The sequence below is a fragment of the Oryzias latipes genome, chromosome 16 (assembly GCF_002234675.1).
Source record: "Oryzias latipes chromosome 16, ASM223467v1".
NCBI classification, from domain to species: domain Eukaryota; kingdom Metazoa; phylum Chordata; class Actinopteri; order Beloniformes; family Adrianichthyidae; genus Oryzias; species Oryzias latipes.
In genome coordinates, this window is record NC_019874.2 from 30,070,061 (window position 1) to 30,090,799 (window position 20,739).

Genomic DNA, 20,739 nt, shown 5'->3' on the forward strand with positions numbered 1-20,739 from the left:
AAACGCCAACTTCATGACCATGAATAAAAAAAATTCAAAAGTTACTAAAACTGGTATTTTCTAAACATAATAATAAATGTGAATCCACAGCTTGAACAACTGTATTAGCAGCATCCTTGTAAGAATAAACAGATGGTTGCTTAATATTCTGCATTATTATTATGGTCTGTAGGAACAACTGTCACAAATAATCCACATGTGGAGTAAAGACTCTTGGTTTTTGTCTGTTAATTGCAGCTTTCTTTTATTTTGAAGTCAAGGTATATTCTTCTGTTTCCTCTCTGGCTCTGCCAAAAGAATATGCGATTGTTTTTTCTTAACTTTGCGCTTTGGGGGCTTTTAAGAAAGCAGTGGATGAATTTTCAACCCTGTGACAGAGCGACTGTCAAGAACGAGCCGGATGTGGTGGAGAGAATCTAATCGTTTTTCAAAATAAAACTTCCTTAGTCCCACTGCCATAAACTCCTCTTAGCAGAATCCACTTCTCTCTGTTTAAAACACTTATAGTCAAAAAGAAACTAAAAGGTTTTGACATTGGAGTAAAGAAATCCAGGAAGACGGGGGGGACGTGGTCACCTGACAGGTGTGTGCGACAGCTGGTAGGGTCGCACCTTCTGAGGAAAACATGTCGGGATTAAGGACTTCTATATTCTTCCATAGTAATAAATAAACACACGGAAGAATAAAAATATTTGATTTCAGCTTAACATTTTATCCAAATAGAAAAAAGCTAAAAATCCCTCCATTTTCAAACAACTAATCCCAGTAAATCCACAAGTAAATGTCACTTCCTTTCCTAGCTTTTCATCCTGTCCCTTTCTCCACAAGAGCTCACAACAGCCAGCAGCCGTCAGCCTTTCCTTTTTATCACCTGCAATAGGCTCCGCCCTTTAATACCCCTCACTTCCAGGAGAGAGCAAGCCGGCTTTTTCACAGAGCCTCTACATCCAACCTCCGCTGGGCGGACTCCGACTCTCCATCCACGATCCTCCGCCTCTGCAACCAACTGTGCATTTCAGGTTCTTCCCTTCAAAGGCCGTCTCTGCAGGGTTCTTTCAGAAAACTGAGCTCCATGTATACGACGCGCTGTGACAACAGCATCATGTCTGTGGAAGCGAACGTTTACCTCCTAAGTCTGTTCTCAGTTTCACGTCTCTGGTTTCCTCCGCCTGATCAGGATCTTTCCCACAGGCTGCAGGCCTCTCTCTTACAAACAAACCAAAAAAGATTTCTAAGCTTTTGTCTTAAAAGCTGCGGCTGAGCGTTTCATCTCTCCGTTATGCCTCTGTGTAAATCCTGACGGACTGCGCTGAAGGGAAGCTGACCCAGAGGACTGTAAGCGTGATGGATCCTCACCTGTCAATCAATTCGAACCCTGTGGAGATAGAATATAATACAGTTTTCCTTTTTTCATAAAGACACGTGTAATGATCCGAAGGATTGTTGCCTTAATGCGATTAATGACACAGTTTGGCTTTCTTCCTCCAATGATTTTAATACAGAAACAGTGAAATTACTGTGAGGAGACGTTAGCTTTTCTGTCTTCTCTGCCTGTTTTTGATCAAACTCGGTGACGCACAGCCATCATAAATTGTTTAGTGATGTCACTGTATCCATGACTTGAAGCTAACAGCACTTATTTAATCTCATTATGACGAGATGCTTAACCATACACCCCCCCACTCGCACACAGACCCCCTCCTGCTACACAGGAACATTAGAGTAATCCTCCACGCCTGTCATTACGCACAAATTAGCTGCTGTTAATGCAGCTTTGTGGCGTTTGTCACATCAGTAACGTCGCAGCCTGCTTCAGTGGAAACATACTTTTCAGGAGATGTTCCTGCACAAACACTTGATCTACTTTGTCATTGTTTCATGCCTGGAACCATAAGGAGGCATAGAGACCTTGTGGGCGTGAGTCACTAGGTTATAACCTTTTGGCAGATCTGTTTTGAAACCAACTTGGCCCATTCACTCCGCTCCACAGTCTCTGATCCAGAATAAAGGATAGAAATGAAGTTTGGTTCTGTGACTGTTCAAACGGCACACAAAGAGAGCTCCGAACACCGCAGCTTGGCTCTGCCGTTCTCTGCCATGATAAATTGTAAATGGTGTTTACTTTAAATAGCGCTTTTCTGCCTTCCTTGAAGGCCATGAATGCTTTACAGTCACTCACGCATCAGCTGCCAAACACTAGCGCCAACCTATGTCCACCAAAGGCAACATGGGGTTCAGCGACTTAGACACATGGGTGGTCAAGGTGGGAACTGAACTTGCGGTTTTCCGATAAGGCTATTGTTTAATGAGCAGGGTCTTGCTCCACTTTTATTTTAAATGTAATGCGGTGCGTCCAGGAGCATTGGAGAACACCAGGTAGATCAAATCTATCATCTTTTCTCCTCTATGAAAAAAAGATACTTAAAATAATCTAGATCTGCTAACGCCTCCAAATGAGTAATTGATGCTCAAAAAGGAAGGCGAGCAATGCAGAGTGGACGGCCATGCAGGAGCCAATTGAAACAAACCTTTCAGCACCGGACAGCTCCTCTGGTAGGGTCGCACCCACAGCAGCAGCAGTCGGGGGCTTTTTTCTTTTCCTCATTTCTGTTTTTACCTGAGCACAGGTAGATAGAGAAAACATAACTAAGTTTTACATTAAAGTAAGCTTTACTCTCAACTAAATTGTTTCCCAACAACACAAGGAAACTTCCTCTGGTAGAGGCCTATCAACAACCCAACTTAAGCGTGTCTCTGATCTGTCCCCTGACTTTTACCTTTCAACAACCCTTTCTCTGAGTTGCTTGGAGTGTTCTTCTGCCTTCATGGGGAAATGGTAGCCAGGAATACCCCACCACCAGTATCAGCACCCTTCATAGACTGGTGTTTTATAACTCAGTCCCTTGGGACACATCCACGCCCCTCAGGGGATCTTTATTTCTCTAAATTGGATGGACTTCTATTGACTTAAACCAGGAGAGTCAAACTCATTTTGGTTCGGGGGCCACATTCAACCCGTCTGATCTCAAGTGGGCCGGACCAGTAGCGTAAAGGCAAAATAACAGCTTTATTCTTGTTTTTTTTACCCAATTGGAAAACATGCCTCAACCAACATGGTAGCTTAATCATTTCTTATTACACATTCATTCACAGAGGCCAATGGATCTTAAATAAAATTAATATCACTTTAAAAAATATTGGTTTATTCAATTTTATACAGACTGAATATTTTAAATCTGACACTGAAGCAATCCTGATAATAAATTCTAGAGGGGCTACAGAAAAAAATGAAACGTCTTCCTAAAATGTAAACGTCCAAACGAAAATCAAAATCACACTAAATTAAACTTGCAAACATTTGTGAACATAAGAGTTTGGAGTTGACCTCCTTTCTCTCCTGAAACTTCACCAGACTGATAATATGATGATTCAAATCCTGTGCAGAAACACATTTACTGTCATTCAAGTGTGCAAATCACAATGAAATGTCCATTATTATTATTATAAGAATCTTTTCCTGATTTCTGCCTGAATTTTCTGGCAACACCTGCCTTCTTCCTGACCTTTGATGGGGCGCCATCAGTGACCAAAATTATTTAATGTGACCAGTTCACTTCAACATTGTCCAGCACAGTAACTAGAGAGTTGACTATGTCATCAGTTGTTGTTGTGTCCATCAATTCAAGAAACTCCACTGTGACGGTCTCTTCATCACCTCTAATAAATATGCACAGCTGTACATATGTGATGTTTGTGCTTTCATCAATAGTGACTGAAAATACAATAAATGACTGGATTCCTTCATATGGCTGCCCATGTTTACAGAGATGTTGGATCTGATCGGAATTCTTGACAGACTCATGTTTAAGGTCGACTGCTTTTTGGGAACAAGACTTCTGCAGCCTTCAGCATTTTTCAATACGTTCACCATCAGAAAATGGTTTGGATGTTTGCTCTTACTTGTTTTCAATAAGGTAGCTAGGTGTCACTGCTCCATCACTGACGTCACGGCTTCAGTAAATCCAGATGGTTATTTATCGGTCCAGCTAATAGTTGCTAAATCTTTTTTTTTAACTGCAAATGGTGAAACTTTTCTTTGGGGAGAGTCTCATAGTGGTGCTGAATGTATATATTCTTATATATACTGAATGTATATAATGTATTATATATATATATATATTGCATTCAGCTCCGTAAACAAATAAAACGCTTTCCATTTTCCTGTAAAGCTCAGGACTTCACTTCAACCTTTTTTTCTTTTTGACAACATTTTGGTCATTAGGGTGTCACTACTGATCATCCTTCAGTGATGAAGCTCACAGGGAACCAAACCTACCCAGACACAGAGCTGTTAGGTTTCGTTTTTGGCACATGCAGAGTTATGTTGTTTCACCTGTTAAGATTTTCCTTTGCTCCCCCTAGAGGCGGAATTGTGCATTTTATTTCTTTAAAAAATCATAACTCGCCACAGGAATGGACTAGAAACTTGCTTTCTTTTTTAAGCATCCTTATGATTTTTACTCTTCATGTGTGGGCTGGACTAAACCACCTGGCGGGCCGTATGTTTGACACCCCTGACTTAGACCATTACATTTAAAAGGGGGTAAATAATTATGCAATTATATTTGATTTTACATTTTTGTTTCATTGACATTTCTTTGTAGGAATCCTTTTTCACATTGACATTGAAGGTTTTTTTCTAATAAATTTGTGTGAGGAAAGACTAATTTTATTGACCGTGAATGATTTATAGAAGCGACAAAAATCCAAGGGGATGAATTCTGTTGCAAGGCAGTGTAATTCCATATAAAAATGATCTTTTTGACTCCATGTTTTAACTTTACTTTGAAGTAACTTCAAATCTATCACCTTTTATTTTGTCGTGTTTTCCTGTCAATCTGAAAAAAATAGCAAAGCAACAAAAACCACATTGCTAAAACAAAATGGTGCCAATTTTTTATATTGAATTATTTATCGGAAATTGCATGATCAAATAAAGTATATTTATTTAAAATAAGGGGGGAATAAAAATAGAAATGGACCGAATCCAGGACTCTTGTTGCAATATCTTCGCTAAAATATTGTCAAATGAAAATGTTTGTTCTGTTAGGAGTCTGTACTGTTTGATTACAACTTAATGTCCTTTATCAACCTGGGATCTGATGACTAAAAAAGGCACGGAAGTGCAGTGAATTCTGCAACAGAACAGTAACTGAAACCACAGTAAAGAACTTTATTTCATATGAAGTTCAGTTCTCTGAGGAGGGACGCTCCAAATAAGAAACACAGTTGAAGGCACTGGAGAACACTCGGACAGTACACTTGGTTTATTCATGAACTGTTAAGGTCTGTACAGGTCCAAACAGCTCCGGTTTTTATGTGGTCCAAAGAGTCCATTTCTCTAGCCCCCTTAAAAAGAACAGCTCCTTGTAGACGGATCACTTTGCGGGGCCCCAGTTCCAGTGCCAAACCGTCGTGATACTCCAGTCTGGAGAAGCTCCGCTGGTTACCTCTCTGTGGAATCTGGAACGAGGTCAAGAGAAGCCGCTTTACTCTAGAAATTCAGAACTGCTCAAGAACTCTTAAGCCTCGTTTCCAATGAGCGGTCTGGTCCGGTCACGGCGCATGCCGGGTGAACTAACAACGAAGGTCATCCAGTTGCTCTTCTTTTTCCTGCTTGACTTTTCGTACTTCACATTTACAAAGCGTTTAATGTTGTTTGACAGACGGTTACATGCGGCGAAGAGGAATACAGAATGCTTTCCTGGAGCTTTCGTTTGTCGTAATGACCTTCAGCTGATCAACGGGTTTCAACAGTAGCTCCGCCCTAACTGGCCCGTTCCATTTTTCTATGGGCCTATAACCATTGGGGGTCAAAAAATGGTACGGTTCGGTCCGGCTTAACGGGTTCCTTTTTATAATGGAAAGGACTAAAATATCGGACTGGACCAGACCGTACCTGAAGGTTTTTGGTTCTAGTCTCGTCCTGAACTAAGACCAGCTTGTCTGTGGTGATAATGGAGCGGGAAACTTTTAGGAGATACTTGGAGAAGAATAAAAACATTCAAAAATATTTATCAATGTGAGGGCACTTTCTCAAATGAAAATGCGACTACTCTGTAATTTTTTAGCTGAGTTCAATTAAACTTTATTTAAAATCTGTTTGTGAACATGTATGCTGGGGGCAAGGCAACAGAAAATAATAAAAAGCTAACATCTGAACACAAGGAGAAAAAGAAAAGGACAGATATGGGGTAAGGAATATGTCAATCATATTCATAAAGACAACGATTCGCTTAAATTAATACTTTGTGCGCAACTTTGCAAAAAAGTATGAATACAACATTTAATTGTACGTTTGCTGTTTTGAATACGACTTTTCTTTGTTAACCCGGGAAATTTCGTACTCAAGACAAACTGTCAAAAATACATTACGGGGTCACGGGGTCACACACACCGAGCCAGGAAGCATCGATAGTTCAAATGTGCACATGCGTATTAAGGTAAATAAAATAGAACTTTTTAGAATGTTACTGATTCAATAACAAGGAATAGCCAAAGCACTTTTGAAAATGGAATAGATCTGCTCAATAAAATGCCAGATTTATCGTTATCGCAACATCAAGCTGTTCAATATGCATATCGCAGAAGTCGTCGAAAATTGCGAAAAAATGATCACCTTAATCAAATACAACAACGAATCAAATACATCTCTTTATGTATTTGACCAATCAGATGGAGCCCTTTTATGTTAGATACTCGCCACCTATGTAGACGAGGGTCATTTTGAGTATATCATTTAAGGTATGTTGACTGTAATTTAATTTAAACTGTTTTATGTTTTTGGTTGTTTTGCTATTTGTTCATGTATCGCAATTATATTGTCATGGCAATATTGATAACTAATATCGGGAGTTTTCCTCATAACGTGCTGCCCTAAAATGGAACAAAAGCGGTCACAATACAGCGATCTGTTGCCGCGTTTGGTCGGTTCCAGGCGTCAACAGCTGCTTGTGCAAACGATGCACCAGCGGATAGTTTCTGACCCAAGTAGTGGAAAACGGTCCAAAAAAGGATTAGCAGATGTATCAGGTGTAAAAATCAAAACTAAAAAACAACTGCATGTCTGTTAAAATAGTTTGATAATAAAAGGGTAACAGGACAAAAACAGTTTAGCTAACTGTGAGCTCAAGTAGGCTAACTGGCAGCTACCAGTTAATCTAATTTTGACAGTTTGTTAACCGGGGAAAATTCCTATTCAAGACTAGCAAGAGTCGTATTCAAAACAACAAATTGTATTCAAAACTGACATATCAAACATTTATGAAAATGTTTCTTATAGACAGACTCCTTTACCCCTCAGACAGACAAAATACTACATTCTGCACATATACTTACTCATAGACTGCAGTTGCAATTTTTTTCTGTTGGCCTCCTGCTTCTTTACTAGGAGCCACTTTGAAGATTTTTGAACCTTCTGGGTCTTCAGGACCTTCATGCGACGACAGTAGCCAAAATCTCATGACGACAAAGCAGAATTTTCTCCCTGTGAAGACAAAGAGGGTTTACAGCGTCTGTTCTGCTGCCAGACATGGCAGTTTAAAGATGTTCGTACACACGAGTTCAAGAAGTAAATCTTTCACATTGATTAGGTGACCAAACTCAACCAATCATTTACACCAACAGATTCTGAACCGCTAAAGAAGCTTTATAGTTTTTCTGGTCTTTAAACAGTATTTTCTAGACTCATGAAATTGTGCTATTGGTCTGTTTAACATGTCCTTGTGGCATTTTTTTGACGTGTATAAAGAAAATTAAGCTTGAACGTTAATTTCTCATTGTGCAACACAATCTGGATAAATCCAAGCTTCCGGTAAGGTGCGGCTGAATGCTCCATTTTATAATAGATCAATCAATAATCAGAGTGGGACTTTAATGGTTCTGTTGGTCAAAGCGAAAACGTTTCCATCCATAAATCCTGGTAAGAAGAGCAGAACATAATCCAGTTCTTACCCTTTTTAGTCACCGGTGACACCTAAATAACAGACGTTCATTGACATACCATAACTCCTCGACTGCTCGACTGTTCATGTAATCAACATGACTTTTCCTGTCAGCTTTGCACCGATATGCAACACAATACGTTAGTAGGGGATTGCATAGGCAAGGCTGCTTTCCTCCGCTCTACAATCCGTTGGAATTGCGTCAAATGCGTAAACAGTATTCGAAAGGATGTTGCATGGAGCTAAAGTTCTGCTTACATTGACATGTTCTCCCTACCATGATAAAGGTGGAGAGGAATTCATGTAATCCATGGACACAAGTGAAGATCACAAATCATTGAAGAAAAAAGGTTCAGAGCACTGTCTAGTGGGTCTAGATGACCCAACTCCCAATGGAAACGTGCCCTGGATAGCACAAGGGTTAAGATTACACAGAAAGGTGGATCTGGATTTATTTATCCGCACAAAGCCCATCGAGACGACTGTTGTTGTGATTTTAGGCTATACACTTTAAAATTTGATGGGTTTTTCCTCTGTGGATGAAGGAAAATGAACTTTAAATCAGTGAGTTCCCCACAGACAGCTCACCGGACTGGTCAAAGACCACAGAGATGTCTTCTGGCAGCATGAATATTATATCGTCCTCGTCGACGGAGAGCTGCTTCCTCTGAGCGTCGCTAAGAGAGCTGCACCTCTTCTCCACGTACTCCGCCATCTAAAACAGTTTAGCGGTAGTTTTCATCTATGGCACTGGACGAACATCAGACTGAGGCTGTGTAGAAAGAATACCTCATAGGACACCAGCCCCCTCAGCTCATGGTATCGTCCTCTGGACATCTTGTTGGAGACATGGACCAAAGCCTGGAGAGGACAAGTGTTGATGAAGAAGAGAAGTGGGCTGTGAGATGCCACTGAGTACCAAGGCTGTGTATTGGCAGGAGTCTGGCGACATGATGGGTATCACGATATAACCCAACAGAGACAATACATCACAATGTTTTAAGAGTTGAATCACGGGCCAAAGCCCGGACTGGTTGACGCGATGCTAATTCTTCGCCAAAGTTCAGATACTTGAATAGTTAATGCCAGACCACCATGCCTGATGCTCCAAACCTCAGATTGTGTCCGTATATTGACATTGAAACTGGCTGCTCCTGATGTGATTTGTCAAATAAAATACTGCGATATTTCACAGAATTGATTTACACCCCTAGTAAATCCATTTTGAGTTGTTTTTCCCTGGAGGTACCGACATACCGGCCACGTCGACTCGCATTTAAGCGACCACTTTCGATTAAAAAGTCTTAGTCAACAAGCGTCAAGCCAAATTTCCGGCCTCCACGTTCAGAATGTTCAGATTCACGCATCGCTATGCAAGTATCAGATCACCGGCTCTACGTACAAATCAGGTGTTCGCTGGAAATACTTCCGGTAAACGTCTTGGCTGCTAGATCGCAACAACGCTGAACTGTGACCAATCAGGTACTCCAATTTGGTAGTGGTGTGTGGGTAGCATCCTTTTAAAAACACAAAAGTGCCGAGCGTTGTACACATGATTCATGGAGGAGACATGAATAGTTGTGGTTTGGGCTCGGCCGGAAACATGACACTAAGACACCAAGAGCTGTAAAAGAAAAAGCCTGGAGCAGGAATGAAGAATTTGCAGCGCACCAAGCCTCGTCCCACTACGGGTGACGTCCATGTGCTCGTGAACTGTTAAAAAGCTTGTTTGGTGTGTAAACATGCGTGTTCATGAAACGCCGTTTGTAGGTTCCTTCTGAGTTACGCATTATTGCAGGCTTAAATTAATGTGCTGGAATGTAGTTTAAAAGCACCAAATACAACAACACAACTGTAAAGTAAAGGGAGAAAAGTACTATTTTTTCTTCTTTCCAAAAAAGCTCAGAAATGTTTTTAAAGGTTTGAATTTAAATACATGCCCATGACATCATCCCTCATTGCATCAGCAACTTGAAACTTTTAATAAACTTTTTTTTTAATCAAGCAACAAATATTAAATCTGAACCAGGTGAAAAAGTCCCCCCCTGCAGCCCCCTGTCTGTCAGATACCTGTTTTACGCCTCTGTCAAACTCCTCTGAGTTTATATTTGCCTCAAAGTAAAAGTCGATCAAGGCCGTGATGACTTTACACCGGATCCAGGTCAGCGGGTCCGGGATGCCGACCACGGAGACGGAGGGCTTCCGGTCGGGGTCCCGTGGTGGCCCCGCCGCTCCGCCCCGCGAGCAGAACGCTCTGTGTTTGTCGCGGAGGAGCGCGCCCCCCCCCCCGCCGCTGGCCCTCATGGAGGCGCGCGCGCAGACGCTCGCGCTCCGCCGCTGCCCCGCCGGCCGCTCGCCGCAAGTGAGGCCGCCTCTGCAGGCGCGCACCCCGGCGGCGAGGCCGCCGAGCTCCCGGCGCGCGGCGAGGCTGGCGAGCCGCTGCATCACGGGGCAGCAGCCGATCCCATTCACGACGCAGCCGGGGAAACTTATGCAACTCACCCCATGTTTTACCCAGAATGCTTTGGGTCATGGTGACGTTCAGACGTACAGTTGCTCCATTCAAATACGGCTAAGACATTTTTTTTTCACGGTGAACATCGAACATTTTTAACGTACTTTAGTCATATTTTATGTTCTTACATAAATATTAAAGCGGACTGGGCAATTTAAAGAGCATCAGACATTAAAATAAACCAAATCAAGAATATTTATCACTGTCGCGGCTCTTAAATCGATCTCTAAACAATGTCCGCAGACCAGAACCAGGTCTATGTGTTGTTACTGTTACACCTGCTTAGAATGACACAACTGAGGGGTTGAAACTTACGAGCAGTCTTTGAAAGCAGCATCCTTGCTTTTTACCCATTGTCCACTAGAGGCGACAAATCGCCACTTTTGTCTTTCTAAACGGTGTGGATCCCTTCAGCTACTGCTAGCGCTCTGACGTCACAGTGAATAGGCCCTGGGTTGAATCCCAGCTGCGGTCTTTCTGTGTGGAATTCTCCGCGTGGGTTTCCTCCCCAAAACACGTTACCTAGTGAGTCTAAAATTTCCTTTAGGTGTGAATGTTAACGTGTGCGATTGTTTGTTCCTGTGTTGACCTGTGATGGACTGCAGAATCATTTGGGGTGAGCTCCAGTACCTTCACCTTCTCCAGTAACCAGACAGCCTCCAGCTACCGAATGTGGATAAATGTCACAAATGTATTTTCCCCTCATGACTTATTTAGAAATGTGTTGTTTATTTACTTACTTTGTAACTGGAACTTAAAATACGGTTAAACGGAACTGAAAAGCAGAAAGTTGAAGGGTTAGGGTCTTGTGTGCCCGGGGGGGGGGGGGCGGGGGGCATGGCCTTTCAGAATATCAGTAGCCCCTCCAGTGGGAACCCTGAGAGAACTCGACTCTCTTTTGTGGTTTCTCAAGTTCATCAATCCCTACTACCACAGAAATGAACATTGTTAATGTGTAAAAACTGAATGAAACTCAGCATCAGTTACATCTGCCAACTTTTTCTACAGAAAATTCTCTCTGAAGATCATCGGTCTACCGTCTTTTTCCCCGTGTCGCACACTGGCTCTGTGACCCCTGACTCCCCCCACTCTGGCTGGTGAGAAATCTACCACTGGTCCGCCAGTGATCTTAAATCTGTGGAAGCTCACAAATTCATTAGTCACAACAAACCCTAAAATACCTTTGTTGACATTAAGATGAACTTTACTCTAATTTTGATAGAAGAATAACTGGGAACCTGGGAATCAAACCTCTACCTGTCTGACGCACGAAGGGATGCTCATGTCCTGGGACACATCAACCCTTTTAAGAGTCTATAAATTCATTTTTAGTACAAAAAACAGCATTTTTTTAATTTTATTTCAAGCCACGTCTTTTGGATCAATGCCCAAACGACAGCAGTTCCCCCGTTCTGCCACTAGAGGGCGATGTTGCCCACACTTCTGCGCTTCAGGGTGAAGTCCTCCAAAACGATAAAGATGTCAACTTTCTGATCCATCACTCAAACACACCATTATCTTGACTTTTTTTAGAACAGTTAGTCGTTCTATTAAATATAAATGGAAAAAAAACAACCAAATAAATAATAAAAAATATTTTATTAAATAATGGACGGGAGGGAAACGGGAAACAAAGAGGCAGGAAAACTAAAGTTACATTGAAGTGAATTAAGCAGGACTGTTTTGCTTTGGTAAGAACAAAAAAAAAATCACTTATAGCTGATTTAATAAAAAAAACATCATTATTGTTTTTCTTTTTGAGAAGACTTATCTAAAAAATATTAAAACTAACTCTATAGTTGTATTAAGTTAAAATGAAGCACGAGATGAAGGAATTTAGTTGCACATTTGTTCGTCTGCAGACATTTTCCAAATTGTTTTGTCTGGAAATGAAACTTCTCTTTAAAACAAGAGAGAAATCTCTGCGTAATCGCCTGCTTTTAACATTTTTCAGGTGGTTGACATTTAATGGCAGAGAGAAAATGATTTTGTTGTTCTGAAAACTCTGTGCTGGAGGGCGTAAAATCTGAAAATGTGCCGTTTTCTCTGCAGGCAGACTTTGCGTGTCGCTGGCAGAGAGCCACTCACAATAGCAGGCACAGGTGTTGACCAGAAAAAAAAAGGAAAAAATTCAATTATCATGACAGAATAAATTGTCGTGTGAGATGGAAGGCTTTTATTTTTGAAGTTTCTTTTCTCAGTTTCAAAAAGTCGATGGATTAAGAGGACTCAAATATTTCCCCTAAAGGAGAGAAATTACAACTAAAGTGCTCCGATAGTTTCACCTTTGTGGGGTTTTTTGTGTGTTTTTTTTATTTAAAAATCGGGTAAAATTTATTATTCATTTTAAATGTGATTAATATGCAAAATTATGCAAATTAAGATGCAATTAGGCTCCAATTCTCTCGTGGAATTTTCCATTATAATTTAATACAAAGTAACAGAGTAATTGGTGTCACGTGTAATTACGGTTACTCAAGTGCACTTTCTGGCATGCTAATCATTTGCTATATGTTGGTTATCCGATGCGAATGCGCCGTGTGGCGTTGGAGCTGCAAAAACGCCGTTTCCTGCACCCGAGCTGGGACGGCCAGAGCAGCGGGGGCCGGCGGCGTCCAGCCCACAGGAAATTGTTGCTCTGGTTTGCAGGAGGTGAGCCTTGGAGTCTGGGGTCTGGCTTTGACCTGACTGCCAGAGCCCCCCTCCTCCCCCCTCCCTCTGCTGGATGGCTTTTCTTTAGTGGGGGGCATTGATTTGACAGGTTTTCTGCTCTGCTTTCACCCCCCTGCTGCTGTCTGCCTCTCTTCTTCATGATCTAAACAAAGACATCCTCACCCCCCCCCCACTACCACCTCACCCATCTTCTCCGCCTCCACTGCCCCCCCTCCCCTCAAAGAACATAATCCCTCAACAAAATGGAAACACAAAGGAAACTTGAGCTCAATCCTATAAACGCACGGACACAACAGACAATGCCTCCTCCCACCCGTTTCCCCAGTACCCACAAATGCCCCGTGGCACAGATCAGGCATTATCAGCCCCCACCCCTGATCCCTCCCCCGCCTGCCCCGCCGCTGCCAGCATCTCCCATACCTCCACAGGGGCAGGAGGAGGGGGGGGGGCAGCGCTGGGTTACAGGTAGAGCGGCCGTCACCGCGTCCAGAGCGTCTGACGCTCGCATCACCTGTGAGCCTCAAACGCCTCACCTCCAAAAAACCACCTCACAGCCTCCAGAACTTTCAGAGACACTTTGAAAATGACAGCAAACAAAAAAGGTAAATTATTCTGTTTTTTAGTTGTGACATTCTTATAAAATGCTTTAGGATTGGATTGTTGATGAAGCTTCTGACTGATCCAGGTGTGACGTCCTGCAGGTGAGTGACGGCGTCTGCTTTCTCAACACGTATTCAAGCGGCTTCATCACTTTATCCATGTTTATTATTATTATTAATAGCTTGTTTTAATTGCAAGCATTAAAAATAAATACTGCAATAAAAAAACGACAAAATGCAGATGTCAAACCCACGAATTTAGAAAAAAAGATCAATAATGAAGATGTTAGAAGAAGATGGTGTCATCTTCTGGACAGTGAATTATTACAATCATAAATACACATTTTTGCAGTAATGCATACAACTCACACACAAATACACACGTCACATATGATTCATTTACATTATAAAGTCTAGAATTAGATTTTTTTTTTTCTTGAATGATAGCGGGTGTATTAAACTCCACCCCTATCCGGTCATTTCTTTTATATACTTTCACATTATCAGACGATGTAATGGTTAACAGCTGACGAAGTTTGTATTATCAGATTTATTTAACGCACGCCGTGGAAGCCTGAACCATCCGACCAGAGGCGGTTGCTTCCGCCGTTCATTCTGATCATGCACACTTCAAAGGCCATTAAGCCGTTTGCAAAAGAAATGCATATTCAATCAGTTTTTAGTACTTTACTCCTGTTATTTGTTCGGTTTAGATCACTTTTTTCACAAAAAGTGGACTATTTGTTGCTCCAACCTCTACTGCAGCGGTAAAGGACAGCGGTATCTATGCTGATGATCACGATGTGTTAAAGGAAGCATCAGTTCAGAGAGAAAGTTCACCTCTAACTGCTTGTTTTTATCCAGATGATAAAGCTAAAGTTTGTTTTAAAGAAGCCAGAGCAGTGATACAAACATTCAAGCTACGTGACCGGAACTACTTTTTTAGGTGTACATGATCACTTTTGAGAGCACGCCCAGCAGCCAATCAGAATCGAGTATTCACCGGACCGTGGTATAAGAGCAGATTTCTTATCAATTAACATTTGAGCTAGTTATTACAGGATGCTGTTTCTTTGTGAAATGTTGGACTTTAATGGAGAATCCCTGAAACATTTTCTCACTAAAGAACTTGACTCAAGAGAAAAGCGTCTCTGCATCTTTCCACTCTGCACAGTGAAAGAAGATTCCAGCGTAAATTAGTCTCAGTGTCGTCTCACGTTCCCTCACAGACACAGGCCTGATGTTTCTGCAATCTTCTCCTCTTCATTTCACCGTCTTTTGGCTCACTCATAAAACTTTTAAAGATTAAAAAAAACAAAACGGATACGAATATTACCAACTACTTTTACGTGAAAGTTTCATCCTAGAAAAACTTGAGAATATTTGTTAATTTTGTTTTACGCTGGACAAACACCAAGTCTTTCTTTATTCAGTTTTTAATACTTTGGATGTTAGCGTTACACACACTAGTGTTACAGTCATGTGAACCTTGACACAATATAGCAGTGACACAAATGAACAGAAAACACCACAAACATTTTTAAAAAAATGTACCAAATGAAACATTAAAGTCTTTGCAGACATCTGACATTTTTAAGTGGATCAACTTTTGAAAACAAACAAAAATGACGCCACCAATTCACACTGCGTATAACACAATATATCGCAACTGTAATCTAAAACAATCCCATGATGAAGATCTAATGGCTTCACTTTTTTATTTTACAAGCTTTAGTCAAAAAAATAATAATAATGTGTGTTTTTAGTTCTGGAGGCAAAGTCAGACTCCGCCCACCTCTGCGTTAGTTGTCGGACATTTCTACACTTCCGCAGTGAAAGATGAATCTTTCGGGAGTAAAAGTGTGTGATGGGGGGCGGAGCTCCTCTCTGCTTTCAGGTGGAGGAGTCCACTCACATCTGGGAGGAAACGGGTGGAGCAGCTGAAGCAGGAGGGAATGGATGAACCAAGCAAAAAGAAGAGTTTGCCTTTTTCAATCATTAGATTTATATTCACCAGACCAAAAGACTTTATAGAGGCTGTTGTCTGTCCTGCACCTCGCTTGTTTACAGTCAGTTTTCTGGCTCAGAAAAGGGGGGTCAGGTGAAGCGGATGAAGCTGATTATTGAGTTTGTGGCTGAAGTTGGGAGTGACGGTGGACGCCTCAGAGGTTTGCAGCTTTTCTTCAGAGCAGCATTCCGGTCAGCGGGACCCTAAAGCCGGGTTTGGACGCCGAACGCGGCATAGAGATGGTTTTTGTTGCCAGATCTCCTCACAAACTGACAGTTCTTCTGGTTTCGGCTGCGACTGCTCTGCAGTGGCAGGCATGCGCGGTTGCACTGCAGCCTCGGCGCACTGCAGCCTTTGGAGACGTGAACTTGTGGCTTTCAGAATGTAGGTCAGTGTCAGCCTCCATGTGTGACTTCACTGTTTTGTGCCCCTTCCTGCCCCACAACCTGAGCGACTTCTGCTCGGAGTGAGGAGATGGTGGTGGGGATGGGGGGGGGGGGGTGTCTGCTGCAATGGGATTGTGGGTAGGAAGAGCAGAGGATGAAAAAGGGCTCTGTGCCACTGTGTGGTGTTCGGAGAGGCGCTCCCCGCCCCCGTGCCCTCCTCCGGTTCCAGGCCTCGGGAAAGGTGAGGCAGGAGCGCCACCCCTCCCACCCACCCCCACACCCTCCCAGATTAAATCAAACCTACCAAAGCGAGATAAGAGCCAAAGTAGGCCGCCTCGACTCGCTGTCACAGGAAGAGGAAGCGCCCCGGCGTACCCTCACACCTGTGCTCGGCGCCTCGCTACAGAGCGATGCACAGCTGGAGGCGAGATCAGAGAGCAGCGTCGTGCTCGCAGGCTTCCTGCTGCTGCCGAATGACCATCTGAGAACAGAGAACCAACCCGCTCGCCATCTCTCGGTCTGGCGCAAACACCAGAAACGCCGGTAAACGAGTTGAAAATGAACTTTTCACGTCCTTAAACTGGAGGGAATTTTGACGTTTACCTGACAAAGAGGTGGAAGGAAACCAGCCGTGGATTCTTTTCTACATTTGTCCTGCCAGAGAGAAAATCCCACAAACATGGTGGAAGGGGAATGGCGAGTCCTCCAGAATTTCTATAAATGTCTGGTCTCCTTTCATGGATTACTGTCATTTGCCATCCGCCATTGTGAGCGGCTGCCAGCCGGGCTTGCCATTTCTGGGCCCGCGTTTCCAACCTTGATATATTTGCCAAATGAATATTTGAAGCTGTAATTAAATTTATCCCACCTCTACACCTTCTGTAAGACGGCTAGCTTGCACATTTCTAACACGCCGCGTTTCAGCTGTTCTTTTGAGGAGGAAAACGGCGCAGCTTGCTGCCATTTTTTAAATCTTTTTGTTTTTTGTTTTTGACAGAATTAAACCACAGTTCAGGGACGCTCACCACGGTCCTCATGTTCAACCGCAGACACACCTGCATGACACGCCCTCAATCATTGATGGACATAAAACCGTTTTAAAGAAAATATTCACAACTAAAAACACAATAATAGTTGCTTGTTACGTCTGGCTGTCAGGAAGGGCATCCGGCGTAAAAATCTCTGCCAATTACCTGTGCAACACACTGAAAGCTGATTGGCTGTGGCGACCCCGACGGGATAAACCGAAAGGTGAACAACGCTCCACATCTGCATCAATAAAGTTTTTTGATTTTTGTGTAATCTTTTAGAAAATAATCTTCAGATTGTTGTTTAGGTTGTGCTTTCTTTTTTTCAAATAACTGATGTTTTTATGTTGAAAAATGAAATATGCCTAAATTTTATTTAATATTGACACAAAAAACTGAGTGCAGTTTTATAAACCATGATTTTAATGAAACGACAAAAGAAGCACTTGAAACCTGATTGACCCTTTGGAAAATACGGTTTACTCTCTTGCAAATCCATGATAGAACTGTGATTTACAACAAATAATGAGAAGCTGAAATGCAATTTTAGGACAGCTAGGCTCTAAAAGTGGAACTTTTCTGAATGAATTCAAGAACAGATGAGGAACAAAGTCTCTGATGACCTTTAATCTGAAAGGATCACCGGTTCATTTCTTCCAATCTCCAGAGGAGTCCCACTTCCACACATGGAGGAAACTCAGGAGAAGCACAGAGAAATGACTCCATCAGAGGAGCAGAAGAACTGGAGTCAGTTCTGGTCAGAGGTCCTGGTCCAACAATCAGACAGAGTCTTTTGGACCCACATGGATCTGTGGGAGAGTTCAAGGGGAAAGACGGAACATCTGGAAGATCCACAAAACCTCTGGATTGCACAATGAGATGTTTTCCCAAGTCAATCTGACAGCATCTCTGGAAAAGATCCGTGGAGCAACAGCCAAACATGGTGACGGCAGTATGATGGTCTGGGCCTGAGCAAAGGAACGGATGGAACCAGGAATCCAATTTATTTTTTTAACCTGAAAGTTCAGAAATGTCAGAAAATCATTTAAAGAGCAGTTTTGTTCTTTAATCCTTATTTGGAAAAACCCTGCAAGGCATCGTCTGGATGTTGAGTCTTAACCTCTTCCTGCAAACGTTTTGCCGTTTTTGGAATGGCTTCCACTTTTTAAGTTCTTTTTTATTCTCCGTTTAAGGTATTTTGGTGCCCTTTGTAATTTTATGCTGTTAATGATTTTGTGTTTGTTTTTTTTTATTGTAAAGCACTTTTTTAAGAGCCGAATAAATAAATTCATTCCAGTGTGTTTGAATGTTAACAAATCTGCAAAGAAAAGGGAAACAAATTCTCTCACAGACCTGAGAAGCTGTCATCATAAAGACGGGATTCACGCCGGGACCGTCGGGGTCGCGATTTCTCTGATCATTAGGATAGATCTGCATTTTGTCTTCACTCACAACATCTTTTAGAAAATAATCAAAATGTGACAAATGAGCCTCAGTAATTATTCTGAAGAGGGGATTTAAGCCAAAAATCTTCAGTTTTTTTTAACTTAAAGTTCATAGTTTTGTCTTTGAACAAATGTCTTGTGATGGACACAGTTGTCAAGTCCCAGCTCCTCCTTTCAGTTTCATTTTCAGGCCCCCCCACCCCTCTGAATCCTGTTAGCCACACTTTGAAGGAGCCCACTCCTCATAATTAAAACCTCCAACGATTGCCACCGGTTCGCTTGCACTCTGGAGCTGCACTTGTGGTGACATAATTCATTAGCGCCCTTACAAAGAAGTGATTTAGAGTCTTTAAAGCGCTCTTCCATGCAGAATAACTAGTAAAGCCTCCATGTGCTCACACACTCAGAGGGTTAAGCGCTTTGTTGAAAGTCAGCCGGGTTATAAGAGATGATAAACATAAATTATGACTAATACACTGCACCAGTGGCTCTTTCAAAAATAAAAACTACTGACACAGGGAAAACACGCCGCAGCCTGGTTTCATCAGTGTGCGCTGAAGCGAGGATGTAAGCAGCCCAACACGAGCGGCTCGGGCGTCACCTTCAATATTCTGATGGGTTCGCTCGTTGTTTCCGCCTGGGTTCACCGCTGTCATTACCTGGCATCACTAAGCATTTTGTTTACTTCCATTAAAAACTTTCTGTCATTATTAGACTATTTTCTACAAACGTGCACCAATAAATACATTTATTCTGCCTCCATTATTTGAGGGTTTTAGTTTTGTAATGTCCAGCAGCACAGAAACGCATGCAGGCTAGCATTTCAGAGAGACTTCTGACGGAAAATCTTGTCAATGAAATGCAGAAAAGACGAACACAACAAAGGCTGAAACTATCCAAGAGCAATTTAAAAATATATATATATATATATAATTATGTCATGGAGTGAGGTGGAAATGCAGAATAAGCAAAAAAAGACAACTGTACCTATAGAAAAACAAAGGGTCCCAAAATAGATCTTTGGGGATCTCCCTAGTTTTTTGTGTATATTGTATGTAAAAACTTTAGATGGTTTAAAAAAAAAAAAAACCTCAAATATTTTATAACTCTATTTTCTTTTCCAGGAATGTTTCTAGTAATTTGGACCTTTAAGTGCAAAGATTCGTTGCTAAGGAAAACAGGAAAATGTAGTTCCAGTTAGAAGCATGAAAATCGCTACACATTAAAATCAACTCATAATGTGAAAAACACTGTTTGGTCGTTAGGTCCTGACACGAAGCGCGTTAGGATCACCAAGACGGAAAAGCCCTGTCATTTCTCCCAAACATCTCCCCCGGGAGGATTACACCAACACTTGTATTTTTGATACTCTGACTTGTGGGGATTGTCTGTAGATGAGAACTGGACTGATTTACTCCCTTTACTCACTGGCGTTCCAACTCTGAAGTGCTTGCTAGCTCCAAGAAGCCAAAATGCCTGATCGTTGAGAGAGGTTGCCATAGCAAAGATGACTCAGACAGACTCCGACCAATCCCTGCTCACTGACCTTGTGTGGCTCCAACATGGTGGCGTCCGTATGGAGAAAAAAATGGCGACTAAATTTGTATCATTTGGTGGGAGCTGGAAGTAAACCATTTTCCAAGGGTGACGTCACACTCGCTCGCTCCAGTTCTCGCTGGGACGGGCCGACGAAAGCAGCAAAATGTTTTATGCAACTCACGCAACCTCGCTGTTGTGTGTTCTCCACTATGGCTTAGTCATTTTCAAGGATCCGATCCTAAAGCCTTGATGTACTTATCCAGTCAAAATGAAATTACGAGGCTGTCAGAAATGTACAAACCCACCAGTAGTTGAAAGTTTTCCTCTTAACAGTTGGGGGGCAGATAGATTGCTCTCTTTAAATACTTTATTGAAAGTATCCCTTTACTTGCAACTAAACCATTATTTGAATGGTCCGTATGCTGTTTTTCTTTACCTGCAAACTATATCCATATATATGATTATTATGAAATATGAGTTATTTTCACAGCTCTTTTTCCTACCTGGAATTAAGACGAATTTGATATCTGAAGCTCCGCCTTT

General features: G+C 42.0%; 1 protein-coding gene across 1 annotated transcript; it reads right to left on the reverse strand.

The window, feature by feature from the left end:
* Positions 1 to 5,213: 5,213 nt before the first annotated feature.
* Positions 5,214 to 10,523, reverse strand: LOC101157485 (m-AAA protease-interacting protein 1, mitochondrial). The gene is made up of 5 exons (XM_004078398.4): positions 10,074 to 10,523; positions 8,793 to 8,864; positions 8,592 to 8,718; positions 7,399 to 7,546; positions 5,214 to 5,523 (listed from the first exon to the last, which is right to left on the reverse strand). Exons 1-5 carry the CDS (start codon positions 10,446 to 10,448, stop codon positions 5,439 to 5,441), a joined length of 807 nt encoding a protein of 268 aa, XP_004078446.3. The 5' UTR covers positions 10,449 to 10,523; the 3' UTR covers positions 5,214 to 5,438.
* Positions 10,524 to 20,739: the final 10,216 nt, after the last annotated feature.